The sequence below is a fragment of the Eretmochelys imbricata genome, chromosome 3 (assembly GCF_965152235.1).
Source record: "Eretmochelys imbricata isolate rEreImb1 chromosome 3, rEreImb1.hap1, whole genome shotgun sequence".
Taxonomy (NCBI): domain Eukaryota; kingdom Metazoa; phylum Chordata; order Testudines; family Cheloniidae; genus Eretmochelys; species Eretmochelys imbricata.
The window spans coordinates 158,242,228-158,256,766 of record NC_135574.1 but is presented as its reverse complement, the minus strand read 5'-3'; the positions used below and the strand labels follow the sequence as shown (position 1 = coordinate 158,256,766).

General features: G+C 38.5%; 1 protein-coding gene across 2 annotated transcripts in view; it reads right to left on the bottom strand.

The window, feature by feature from the left end:
- Window positions 1–4,684: 4,684 nt before the first annotated feature.
- Window positions 4,685–14,539, bottom strand: part of ENAH (ENAH actin regulator) — a 172,909-nt gene continuing 163,054 nt past the window's right edge. For both annotated transcript variants that reach the window (XM_077811921.1, XM_077811923.1), the window contains 2 exons: window positions 13,874–13,931; window positions 4,685–7,602 (listed from right to left, as the gene is read on the bottom strand). In XM_077811921.1, coding sequence (XP_077668047.1) covers window positions 7,565–7,602; window positions 13,874–13,931 — 96 coding nt within the window. In that variant the 3' untranslated portion in view covers window positions 4,685–7,564. The remainder of the gene's footprint in view (window positions 7,603–13,873; window positions 13,932–14,539) is intronic.

Below are 14,539 nucleotides of genomic sequence, written 5' to 3'. Positions count from 1 at the left end.
ATCTAAGGTCCTAGGCTCATCTTTTGGAAGTGTTGTGCAGGTTTCCTTTGAGAATAAGGACTGACAGGCCTCATAAAGTGACTGCTTTGAGCCTTTTTAACATTTTAGTTTAACATTTGGTTTTAACCAGTAGTCCTCATTTGGATCTTATGAGTTTGTCAGAGGAGGCAGTATATGGGAAACCACCTAATAAGAGCTGAAAGGAAAGATTTTATTAATATTAATCAGGACATTGCAAGCCACCTGCCTCCTTTCCTGAAAAAGTCCTAACAGTTGGTGGCGGTTTGTTTTGTTTGGGGTGATTTTTCTCCTGGATGTTTACAGGGGGAGGGTAGCAGGCTGCTCATCCTGCCTTGGGGAATCTCTTCATTGAGGAGGGGTACTGATACTAGTACCTAGACTGTGGAAGTAGCTGGCTAGATGGCCCCAGGAGATTAAAAGGCCTGCTCCCCAGGCTGTTTAACACTCAAGTACTGCAAGAGGGGTAGAGTTACTCAGGGCTTTACTCAGTAAATAAGGAGTCATTTTGAACATCGGAAGAGATTTCTCACTTACCCTTCTGTAATCCCCACAACGGTGCAGCTTTGTGGGGAGTGGGAGTCTTTATGTGCCTCTGCTCTGGTCACAGACTGGCTGAAGTATGGAGCCAGCCTGTGGAGCAGGGGAAGGGGTGAGACCCCTGCCCGCCATTCAGACTCTGAGCACCTCTCCTTGGCTGTGCAAGCACTTACGGCTGATGATTAGCAGACACAACTCCTCCCATCCTGCTGCTACTGCCTGAAATCTGAGCCCCTTTCCTTGGCAAAGTGAGAGTCAGAAGGCACAATTCCCATTACACTGCAGCCTGAAGGAAAGGTCACAGAGGTGACTGGTTTCTCTGCATGTCCAGACATGCTGCAGGGTGGGGGAGGGGCAGTGAGCTTGATCGAAAACACTGAGAGACTCTCTGTGGAAGCAAAAAGCTCCAGCAAACAATCCCTCGATGGGGGAGGCGCAAGGAGAAGGGGTTTAACCCCTAGCTTGTTATCGCACTTGTTCATTAACAATACTCACTGCTGTCTTGCAAAGGTGACGCTTGCTTTTGCCATTTTGGGACTGGAGTTTACAAGACTTACCCCTAAGCATCACAAGAAGCTCCCAATTCATAGTGAGAAGAAAGGGAGCTCTGTAGCAACCCTGCTTCTTTCCTCAGGGATCTGAGGACCCCCTCAGTACCTGGGGGAAAGGCTGACTTCAGATCCTTTGACAGGTACTTCCCCACTCCAGCCAGAGTCTGTTTCAAGACTTATGCCCTGAATTGCCCAGATAGCATCCTCCTTGTCCTTAGACTCTCTTCTGGAAATGCTCAGAAGCTCCTGATGAGGTTTTTCTGCTTTGGAGTCATGGCTCTTCAGGGTGGGGGAAACCCAACATGCCAGTCTGACTCTGAGCTCCTTGGCCTGGCAACATGAGGGTCAGCTAGCTGTGAACAGTAGTCAGGCATAATTTATCCTCTCCAGAGACTTTAAATGCTGCCTCACATAGGGAACATTGCTTAGATTTAGCCCAGTATTTGCAGTGCAACACTTCTCTGCCCACATACTGGCATGAAGTCCTAAAGAGGACTACTGCTAGTGGCAGATCCAGGTAGTTGAAACAATCATGCTGCCAAATTCCTGATCCAGGAGGAAGAGAAAGATTATATATTGCTTTTGCACAAAAAATGAATGAAATTGAAGCTATATACCAAAACTGTCAGAAGAAATTTAACTGCCAACTTATACCACCGTTGGGGGGAGAAAATCTGGTGGCCTGAGCAGAAGGGCAGAGCTTAGTGCTGGAGCCTCCAAATTCCATGCGTGGGGGCATTAACCCATTAGTGATGAGTAAGTAGAGCAGCTGTGCAACAGAAATTGAGTGTGCTCCTACTAACTGCTCTGGATGCCTTCCATTTTAATGCTATGCAATGGCTCATAAAGGTGCGACACTGGGTACAACAACATTAGATTAACAAAATGTAGGACTCCAGGTTCCACAAGAAACTGTCTTAGGAAAAGCATTTGTTCACTATGGGGACATTTACACTCCATTTATAAACTCTGAGAGATTAGTTAAGCAGGACAGCTGCTTGACCTTCCGTACCATCATTATGGCTGGCAGCACGAAAAACTTAAATTTACCATTTTTCTTCCAGTGACAGGTGATGTTGGTTGCCAAGCTTAAGCCATGTTACCAAATGAGTTATAACTACATCTGACTAGTTTAAAAGTTTTGTTTAGTGGATCTATCCTGAATTGCAGTCCTTAAAACTTTCATTAGACTACGCAATCCGCATTATCTCAAGCAATAACACTATACATTAGATATTACTGATTAGACAATCAAGCTAAATAATTCATTTCATTTCAATAACTTATATTCTTCTCTTTGAGTTAACTCCTCCTTAAGAAATAAGGTGAGATACCAGATCAGAAACCCGAATCACGGAAATGCCTTTTGATTATAAGCACAAATTAGTTGTCTGTAGAAATACAGGCTGATTTTTGTCTTAGATTTTCAAGCAATATATTAGCAATGTAGCACCTTCATCCAAAATCTTCCTTGATTTCCCATGGGATGCAAGTTCATTTAATTCTCAATGTTTCTGTATATAAAACTTTCCCCATTAAAAGAAATAGCTTGAGACAACTTTAATTTCTTTTTCAACTGCATCACACTCTTAACTCTAATTGAAACCAGCTCTTTTCCACCTGCCTCTTGTCACAAATAACAGGCTCAACCCCAACAGGATATGTTTAGGAAAGTTCCCAGTGCCTCAAAGGGAAAGATCATGTCAGTCACAGCATGATACACAGATGATTCTGGAAAGCTTTTTTTTTTTTTTTTGTTCCCCCACCCAATCCTTCCTTCCTTCTCCACTGGCCCATGGAAAATTATGAAGATCCTCTTTCTATTTTGTGAGCTTCATATTTGGTTGGTAAAATAATCACGCTCAAAAGCAACAGCATTGCATTGCAATTAGCCTTGCATTTATAGTCATATTTCACGTGATTATGCCAAGAGAATGTTACCAATTTTGATAGGTTTCAGAGTCACAGCCATGTTAGTCTGTATTCGCAAAAAGAAAAGGAGTACTTGTGGCACCTTAGAGAATAACAAATTTATTTGAGCATAAGCTTTCGTCAGCTACACAAGTACTCCTTTTCTTTTTACCAATTTTGATATAATTGATTAATTTATTCAGAATTAGACACCTCTGTCTTCCTGTCTGAGCTGTTGTTTATTGTATTTTAACAGCTCTTTGACAACAGTGGATAGGATTTCTTGACATTGTTTCAGTACCTAGTTGATAATCCTGACACTTGTAGCTAAAGGTTTAATGCATATCTTTAAAAATTGCTTTTGGAGAGCTTCAGATAAAATTGTATAATACAGCCACCACATGCCTATTACATATATCCTGTGCCCTTGCACCTCCCATACCTTGCTGGGAATACTCAGCACCCTCTAAGTATATACACATGATTAAAACTTACACTTCAGCAGTGCAGTCTTGAATTTGCATTTTGTGAGCATAGGTTTTTAAAGAAAGACAAGTTAAAGATTAAGTTATTGTGAAGTACTTTTCTACAATATGAGACTTCATGTACACAATTCTTTGTACTTAAAAGGGCCAAATGAAAGTTTTTCATTTAACTTTTTAAAAAATGATTGAGAACATGAGGGTCTTTTCAGTTTTTGCTCCCAAGAGCAAGGGGACATTTAAGTAACCTAGGCCTAGGGCTTGACCCATCTTGAAATTGCTATCTGATAGGAGAATTTTTTTAAACAATAGCATTAATGTACCAATAAAAATCTTAAATAGCCACTGCTAAAAAACTGTCACAGTTAATTCATATGACATTTGTAGCCTGGTGCTTGAGAGGCAGTCAGCAGAGGGAGCACAGATTCATTAAACCTTTGTTTTCAGGACTGTACAGAAGGTATCAAGGCGGTTTGTGAAAACAAAGCAAGCAAGCAAGCAAGCCTGTATTGCTTTGTGCTCCCATAAGATACAAGAGGTAAGTGGAGGAAAGAAATCAATGTTTCCTAAATGGAATAAAATGGAGAGTAGAGAAATGTTAGTCTCAAGGCTCGAATCCAACAAATAATATTTGAACAGTTACTTGGAGTATATGTTAAACTTGTCAGGCAAGATTTTTCCAGCCTTCTGCACAGCAATGTGAATCTTTAAGGGTGGGGTTTCTTTATTACTAGAGTTTAAATATTTTGTTACACGGGGAAACACAGCAGAGAAAAGGTTGGGAAAGTTCAATCTAGATTTTTTTCATAGCATTTTCTTGGACATAAGGGCAATAGCCTGTGCCGAGTCAGACCAATAAAGGGGATCAACAAAGCAAGACTGACAACAACCGTCTTGAATTTATGTACAATAGTTTTTCATTCATAATTTTCCAAACTCCCTTTGATAACATTCTTTGTAGAGCAAGCATTTAAAAAAAAAAAATCCCTTGAAATTTATACACAGAACAGCAATATGTAAACTATCAAGTGGTAAAATCATAGACTAAAAAGGTATTTTTTGCATTTCAGTAAGACCCATTTAGGAATTACAACAGAATCTTCTAGATTTACCATTTATCAAGCTCCGCAAATGAATGGTGGCAACATATATATATATTGCAATTTTATTTCATTCGCTCAAACAAAACAAAGTTAGCATGTAAGAAATTTAAAATGACACAAATATGGTAAAAATAGCAGAGAATGAACTGAAAACTAAAAAGGAGATAAACCTAAATGCATGAAAATTCAACATTCATTAGTGTTTCATCTTCAGTTTTGATTGACACTTGATGCTTGAAAACTTTTTTAAACAATGAACTTGAAATCATGACAACTATCTGAAGAGATTTCAGCACCAGCACTAAGATTTATACATTCAGTTTGTTTGCAACTGACTTGTTAGCCACTTGTGTATAGCACAGATTTATCACAGATCAGATCACAGTGTTGAGGAAAGCAATACCTTCCTGGAATTAGAAAGGATCTCCTAAACTGTACTCAGTTTCAGACATCCACTGTACAAAAGCACAGAACCATCATAATATGGTTTTTAAAGAACTTATTTCAACAGTGAGCAAAATAATCTTAGCTTCTGTAGTTCATTTTAATTACGGAAATCTCTGGCAATGGCATAACTGTCAGTATGACAGCAACTGGTTACAGTAAGCTTTAATTCAATCAAATTTTCTGGAAAGGACCAATTCAGCAACATGAGATTATGTAAAGTATGTATGTAGAAACAGCCAAAAAAAGACATCTGCTCTTCTTTCTTTTAAACAGAAATCATGTTAATTTTAGACCAAGGCACAAATGTTTAGTGCATAAACCAGGTTTCTTCCTCTCCCCCCTCCCCCCGTCTGACAGTTTAATTGTTTATTACTACTTTGGACCACTTATTCCCATTACATTTCTAGCAGGCTACTCTTGAACTTCCTTAACAAACAAAATCAAACATGATTTCTGACAAGAATAAACTTTCTTAATGTTAAAATGTTTGCAAAAACAAAAGGTATCAAAGATGAAAATGCCTCCTTTTATTTTGAGCTTGCTGCAATTCGTTTAATGCCTTCACTAATGCATGAAGAAAGATAATCAGTTTTTGGAAAAATAATTATATACTGATTTAGGTAATATTTCCATTGTAGAACAAGTTTACAATTCGAGTCTCTATAGAAACAGGAACATGTTTAAACTGGAGAAAAATTCCTTCATTCAAGCCTTTCAGAAGCAGAAAGTGCTGTTGATTTGCTTTGGTTTCCAGCACTTAGGAGCATATGCCATTTAAAACTTTTGTTCTATGAATGGAGCTAAGTAAGCTGTAACACGAACAATGCCTTCAAAACCACAGGTAATTTTTTTTCTAATCAGCAGTATAGAAAAGCAAATATGGCACTATTACAGCTTGGAAAAATTCAAGATGCAATGAAAAAGTGCAGATTTTGATCCACAATATTTTCAAAGCATTACGGATCTGACTTGCAGGATTTTTATTCCACTGAATTTTATTAGTTTAAAATAAGATTTGCATATATGATTTGCATATATTGCACATATATGTGTTTTAACACATTTTTAAACCATGGGAAAGGGGAAAGTGTCATCTCCCCTGAAAAGTTCTCACGTTGTTCACTAAAGCTAATGCTGCCCCACTACTGTTCTTTTGCTTCCCTTTTTCTTTTTCTGCTGTGACCTTGTGCTCTAATGCTCCATCATAGCCCTTGCCCTTGTTTCCTCAGAGAGTCAAAAAGCAGCCTCAGAGAATACAGGAGCAGGTAATTGTTGTGCATCCTGTACTACCACAGGTGCATCACTGGTAATCGCTGATAAATTTAAATCGACTTGGATTTTGACCAAGCTAAGAAATGAAACAGAAGGGAGATGGGAGTTTTAGAACCATTATTGAATCGGAAATACAAATAACTCAAGAAATGATACCAAAAGGATTAAGTACCTGGTTCTGTTAACATGGTTACTTATAAAAGTCACAAAATTTTCCTCATTATTACACATGCATGTAATATGAGGAAAAATAGTGCAGAAATTAATAAAAAATAGTTTTAAACCGAAACTATCGCCTTCCCCTCCTCCCGCCTCAACTCTTTTCCTTGGCATTAATTAAGCCTTAAAAATGAAAAAGGCTACTTAATATTTATGACATGCAATGTTTTTTGTTTAATTAAAAAGCTGATTGTGTTGTGTTAACCTTAGAAAAATGTCCACATGCATAAATCTTTAAAAAAAAAAAAAAAAAAAAAAAAGCAGCCTGAAAATCTACTGTAAATCTACAACATACTAATGATTTACTTTTGACCACTGGTTTGTATTATGTAGAAGTCTTAGATTTGGTAAAGCATTGTAACAATTTAGGAAGGCATCTACATCTCTGCTTGCTTTTTTGTTTACAAAATTGCATGAAGGCTAACTAGAGAGGCTTCCTATCATAAAATTCCAAAAACTTGATATACCCTCGCTTTCTAGGTGATATTGCCCTTTAAAGCATACATTTCTAATTATTTCATATTTTGTGATATGAACTTACATATCTGCTCTTTGACGTTATTAATGGAAATATCAAATATGACAGGAAGACAAACCTGAGATACATTTGCAGTACAACAGGATAGCTTGCTAAATCCTTCATTAATAAAGAAAACCTCTCTGAAAAGCCTTCCCAAGCTTTTCTCCTTTTTTGTGTTAACAATGAATTCTGAAATATGTGCAATTTTATCTTGACATGAGAACATCTCAATGCACTGTGATCTTGTCTGACAAATGTGGGAATTTCTGCATAATCATTACAGTAACTTTTAAGACTCTTTTCCACCCTGTTGTAAAGGTCAGAAAAAAGCAGCAAACTAGGAAGGAAAAAGCATATCACCAGAGTGATGTGTCTGAAAGTTTTCAGAATGTCGTTTTCCCCTCCTTCCAAGTGTTCGTCTCCGTTTTCTTCTAACAGCTCACAAAATGTAGTTGACTTTATACCAAGTGAAAGAGTCACATTGGCTTAGTCCTAGTCTTTCTATGCAGTATTTGACTTGCTCAGTTCTTGCCTGATTGCTGATTAGGGAAGAAAAAAGCATAAATTAACATTATATATCTTTAAAAAAAAATACACTTGCCTAGACTGACACGTCTGTCCTTTGAACAAAAAGTTCATCCTACCAGAAGCCACCTTGTTAAAAATATAGTATACTGGACATTAAGACTGTTTGACACCACGAAACAGAATTTAATTCTGACCCCAGATTACATCTTTTTTCTGGCATAAAATATTCTGATATTTGATACTTCAGTTTGTTTCTCTGTCTCCACCCACACTACTATCTTTTTAATGGAATGAACCACAACCAGTACACGTGTCAGGAGGAGGATTTGGGTTATATACCGACTTCCGCCATATTGTTTAAGTGGTCGCAGTATGTAGCATAGGTGACAAAGCAAGCAAAAATGGGAAGAAAAAAGAGGAGAGGGAACTGCTACATTAATGCATACAATAATTATTCATCCCAGTATTGAAAAATTAGTGTGGACCATGAGTAATTCCAGGGGCAAGTTAATGAGAGAAAGGAAAGAGAGATATCATTTGATTCATAAATATCTATAGAATCATCATTTCAATGGTGTCACCCGCTGCAGCATGAAGGGGGGGAGGGGGAGAAGGAGGAGGTCGTGTCACTGGCCCTTCCCCCACTACTTCCAACCTCTAGTTCCTCTGTTTTTTGGAAATTTTGATAATACAGTGTCATAGGAAACGGATTGCATTGGGTAACATTTAAAAGCCCTTTTCTCCCACAAAGACAGTGGCACCAAACATTACAAACTTAGAACAATGATGTAGATACATATTTGAGAAAATGTTTAAAAGCCAACTTTTTTTTAATACATGCATGTCAAACTTGCAGCCCTCACAAAGTTCAACTGTGGCCTTTGACTGACCGTACTGTGTTATCAGTTAATGCTCAGAACATGATACCTGATTAGTTTTTTTAGTGTTACAGATTACTATAAATGGAAGGAGTGCTTCAAGTTGATTCGCCATCATCTACAAAAAATAAATGATTCAGAGGTATTGATCATCAGCTTTGTTTGTTATGCCAAAGGAGTTGTAATGAGGCACTGATTGAACATCAGCATCCAGCCAGAAATTACTGGAATCCATCTGCAAATAGTATGTACACATTTGCATATCATACTTTACATCATATAATTAATTACAATCCTTAAGTAATTTATTACAAAATCCTCATTTTTACTTTGGTTTTGATCATTTTAGGCATCAACCAGTAGCTGAATTTGTGGAGAATAATATCACAGAAGACTGGTTAAACACACAATGCTTGGTGGCACTTTACATGCTATAAGAAGTGAACCAATATCATAGAAGATTAGGGTTGGAAAAGACCTCAGGAGATCATCCAGTCTAACTCCACATCTTTACAGTGATATGTGAAATTGGCTCCTTTGTTGATGGCACTGGCATTCCTGAGGCCCCAGGTATTTTGCATAGTGACAGTACTGTGAATCAAATTCTTAAAGGGAAAAAGTTGTGATATGCTATAAAAGAACACACCCAAGCACTTGCTGCCCTTAAAAAATGCTACCTAGATGTCTTCTTTGGAAAGCATAAAGATGTGTTTGAAGTCATTTCCCAAAGGGAACAGGACTTACGAGACCTGTTCCCTGCATCCAGTGTGCATTCCACTCTCAATGACCTATTGTGCACAAAGGAGAGCTTCAATATCACAGAATGGGTCAAGCAATTTGAAGAAGATGAGTCAGCAACAAAGCCAACTTTCGGGATGGTGCGGTGATACATTAAGATGGTTGAGTCTTTCCTGCTCTTTATTCCATCTGTCAGGACTGCTAATTGGAATTTGCACCTCACAGCACTAGAAGATTTAGTCAAATGCTTTTTTGATTTAGATTTAGCCACCTATTCGGCAATGATTGCCTGGTATCTCGCTGAAATAAGAGGTGTAGAAAAGTCTGACCCTGATATACGAGATGAATTTCTAAAAGGAAATTGGGATGTTTAAAGGTTGCCAGTTCCCTTCTGTTCAGTTGGTTCAGACAATGGCCCAGCACATGAAAAAGAGCAATGAAAGTCATTGGGGGAGTTGGTGGGCATAATAGCACCCACATGATCTTGTTTTTCCTGACAGGCCCAGAACTCATGTTTGACAGGTATGCAGAAGAATCATTAAAAATATTACCAGAGAGAAGAGACTCAGTAGTATTGTGCCTGTCCAAATCAAAATAATTGACTCCACGAACATCTTCAATGTCACAATGAAGCTACTATCTCATACTCACACAAACTGCACACCCTGCAGGAAAAACACTCCAGCATGCAAAGAATTACTCAAAGAATTTTGTCATTGCATGGTGTAATGAAGCTGCTGCCTTGCATCGTTCTGGGGAGTTTCTTCGTAGTTCCCATGAGGAGGCTGACGCTACCATTATTTTGCATGCTATCAGTGCCACAGAAACAGGTGCTCTGGAGCTCTGGATTTTTGCACAAGACATAGGTGTTGTGGTGCTCTCTGTCAGACCCTACCCAAGATTTCTGCAAGATTGTTTTAGTGCTTGCTGCTGGGGAACAAACTCACCATATATCCCCCAGCAATGTGTTCTTATCACTTGGACCACCAAAAGCCACCGCACTGCCAGGTTTCCATGCCCTTTCAGGATGTAACACTCCTGCAAGGCCTTTGGCTGGAAAGACCAAATTATTTTATTGGAAGGCATTCGATTCAGCTAAGGCTCTCTCCCTCACTCTGAAGATGCTCAGCACGGCTGACACAGTCACTGATGCGATCATAAATGCACTAGAGGAGTCCATATGCCAAATTTACCATTTGAAGACTAACATTACAACACTTTGAGTTACAAAGGGTGGATGCTTTCCAAGAAGCAGACAAATGGAAAAAAACTGCCACTGACAAGAGGTGCATTTACACCTGCTCCTGAATCAATCCTTCAGATAATCAAATGCTGGTATACAAAGGCCAGATGTTAACTGCCTTGTATAGAGATGTATGAGTGCGGCACAGACAAAGATCAGCCTGACAATGTGTGTAGCTGTTGTGCCCCCGATGGAGACAACACCAACAGTGACTTTGATGAATAAATGTTTTCAGTCCTACATGTCCAGGCTAACTTCCCTAGTATTAGCCAAGATCATTGTCATTTTTATGTAAGCAATGCAACCCTGTGTTAAACTATAATTAAAAAGGTGACTTTTAAACAGTTTCTTAAGCGTGTAGCTACATATTTATTATAGATGTGTCATGTTTTGTATCATTGTGTTAGTGGAAAAAGGGCTCTTGAATGATACCTAACTCTGTCCATTCCCAATGACAACATATTATCAAAATTTCCACCAATCAGAGGACCTGGACCTCGGAGCTGAGGGAAGGGAGTGAGTCTCCCCTGCTATGCTGCAGAGGGTGACACCACTGAAATTATGATGGCAGATTTTATGAATCAAATGATACCTCCTTTATCTTTCTATCACTAACTTGTCCCCAGAATGAGGTTTTCCTAAATTATACTTCCAGACTACATACTGTTTTCTCTATAATGTGAAAGATTTAATTCAATCTTTGATTCAATCTTATTTAATCTTTTTATTACTGACCTGGGCACAAAAAGTGGGAGTGTGCTAATAAAGTTTGCAGATGATACAAAGCTGGGAGGTATTGCTAATTTAGAGAAGGACAGGGATACCCTACAGGAGGATCTGGATGACCTTGTAAACTGGAGTAATAGGAATAGGATGAAATTTAATAGTGAGAAGTGTAAGGTCATGCATTTAGGGATTAATAACAAGAATTTTAGTTATAAGCTAGGGACGCATCAACTAGAAGTAACGGAGGAGGAAAAGGACCTTGGAGTATTGGTTGATCATAGGATGACTATGAGCTGCCAATGTGATATGGCTGTGAAAAAAGCTAATGTCATCTTGGGATGCATCAGGAGAGGTATTTCCAGTAGGGATAAGGAGGTTTTAGTACCGTTATATAAGGCACTGGTGAGACCTCACCTGGAGTACTGTGTGCAGTTCTGGTCTCCAATGTTTAAGAAGGATGAATTCAAACTGGAACAGGTACAGAGAAGGGCTACTAGGATGATCCGAGGAATGGAAAACTTGTCTTATGAAAGGAGACTCAGGGAGCTTGGCTTGTTTAGCCTAACTAAAAGAAGGCTGAGGGGAGATATGATTGCTCTCTATAAATATATCAGAGGGATAAATACCAGAGAGGGAGAGGAATTATTTAAACTCAGTACCAATGTGGACACAAGAACAAATGGATATAAACTGGCCACTAGGAAATTTAGATTAGAAATTAGACGAAGGTTTCTAACCATCAGAGGAGTGAAGTTTTGGAATAGCCTTCCGAGGGAAGTAGTGGGGGCAAAAGATCTATCTTGCTTTAAGATTAAACTCGATAAGTTTATGGAGGAGATGGTATGATGGATAACATGGTTTTGGTAATTAAATATTCATGGTAAATAGGCCCAATGGCCTGTGATGGGTTTTAGATGGGGTAAGATCCAAGTTACCTGGGAAAGAATTTTCTGTAGTATCTGGCTGATGAATCTTGCCCATATGCTCAGGGTTTAGCTGATCGCCATATTTGGGGTCGGGAAGGAATTTTCCTCCAGGGCAGATTGGAAGAGGCCCTGGAGGTTTTTCGCCTTCCTCTGTAGCATGGGGCACGGGTCACTTGCTGGAGGATTCTCTGCTCCTTGAGGTCTTTAAACTACAATTTGAGGACTTCAATAGCACAGATATAGGTGTGAGGTTTTTTTTTGTAAGAGTGGTGGGTGAAATTCTGTGGCCTGCGTTGTGCAGGAGGTCAGACTAGATGATCATAATGGTCCCTTCTGACCTAAATATCTATGAATCTATGAAAGTAGGCAACAATCACTCTGTTCAGGGCTGATTAACTCATTACTGGACACTTGGCAAACATACACAGATGCTGCTTAGTTTAAATGAAGCAAAATCTATGCACTAGGAGCCAGTCACTGACTGACTTGGATAGAAAAGGGTTAATTTACACCTCTCCTGTCCAGGTCAGTCAGCTATTAGCACCTGCTGCATGGATGCTGTTCCATTAACCTCCAGGTGCCTGCCTCCCCAGGACTCTGAGTGGCCCCTCTCCCAGCTGGCTTCCCTGTCCAGCACCTGGATAATGGCAGCAAAGCTCCATCTGGTTCAGATACTGGCACAACAGCTAGCCCCATGACAGCCAGGAGGAGGAGCAGTGCTAGCTACCCCATTGACCATTAAGGTTTGGCCTCACCACCTCTCCATCATGACAGGGGGACAGTAGGACTAAATTTAAATAAGCAGCTTTGTGACCTGGTGAATGGGGTCACAGCACCACTCAGATTGTCTCTCCGTTATAACCCCCTGAATTGGGTCCTAGGTACATGGCTAAATTGCCTATTTCTTAATCAGGTCTTGACTCTGCTACTCTGATAATATTTATCATTAATAATTATAAAATATAGTGTCATCAGTACTGCCAACCCCAAATTTAAAACAAAAACTACGCCACCCTCCAAAAAAATTCTGAGCCTGGTTTTCAAATTATGAGATTAAAACAACAATTTTGGAGTTTTTTGTCTTTTGGTTTTTTGAGCCTTTAGGGGTCATGTTTTCAAACTCTCCCAAAATGAAGAGGGTTAGAAATCTACTTATTTTAAAATGAAAGCCGTGATTAATGTAAAATCCCACTTTCTTGAATCACGTGATTAAGAAAAACACCAAATATCAAGAATTATGATAAAATGTTGAAAGCAGTCATTAGTATAAAATGTCACAGGATAAATACTGACTGTTTTGAAATATGTGCCTCAACTGCTCTGGCTTTTATTTTAAGTGGTACATTATTATATGACAATCTTGCCTTTCCTAAACTAAAGCAACATCATGAGATGGAAAACATCTGCAAGAAGGATCTTGCTCAATTTCTGCACCATCCATCCATCCATCCACTTATAAAGACAGACATTGCTCAGCATCATTGCTCTATCCAAAAACCCTGCAGATAAGGTATAAAGTACCTGATTGTGCAAGAATCATCAAAACAAATTAGGATAAGTTAGTTTTTCTTTTACTATGTGGTAATGAGAAAAGGAGTGGACATTAGAAAGAGCAGTTCTATCATGAACTTGGCATTCTAGAATCCTCAGAATGTAGACAGAATCTTAAAAATAAGTTTCCATTTCTACATCTTTTCAGCTTTAAGAAATGCCTATCCATTCCTTAAGACTTGGAAATCCAAAATATGTAGTGAATCAAGTTCATACTCACCATCAATGAGTTCTTCCTTTAATTTTGTTAATTCCTTTCTCATTTCATCTAAAATATCCTATGGTATCAGAATATAAGTAATAATAAATCAGTGTGGTTTAAACTTTCAGCTAAGAAAAAAATGAAAGTAATTCTAATTTTTGTTCATTTTGAAACATCTCAAACTTATATTCCAGTCTGTATCGATATCTTCAAAATTCACCCTTAAACTCCCTTAGTATTAGTAAGTAATAAATATCCTTTTTTAAAAATATGCTTCCCAAATCTTATAATTGATTTCTATGGTACTTATCCCACCTGAGGTGGGAGGTATGTGAGTTACAAAGATTTATTGCACAAAATTCATGTTCTCTCACCACAAGTGGTGGCAATTTATGTAAAACTAGCAAGCATAGCTAGAACTACAATTGCCCTGCAGATAACATGTGAAAATCCAAAAACAAACAAAAAGAGAACCTAGACCAACAAATTATTCTCAGTTACACAGATAAAAAGTAGAATCTGACAGTAGTGCTATCATAATGCCCCCTCTCATCTCTCTATCTTCTTTCCTATTGCTGATTTGATATTTTAGATGATAGTCTGAAAATGCATTTAAATCCAGAGTGTGAAGGAATACAATTCTTGTGAAAATGTACTTTTCAACTTGGCATCATCGATAATCAT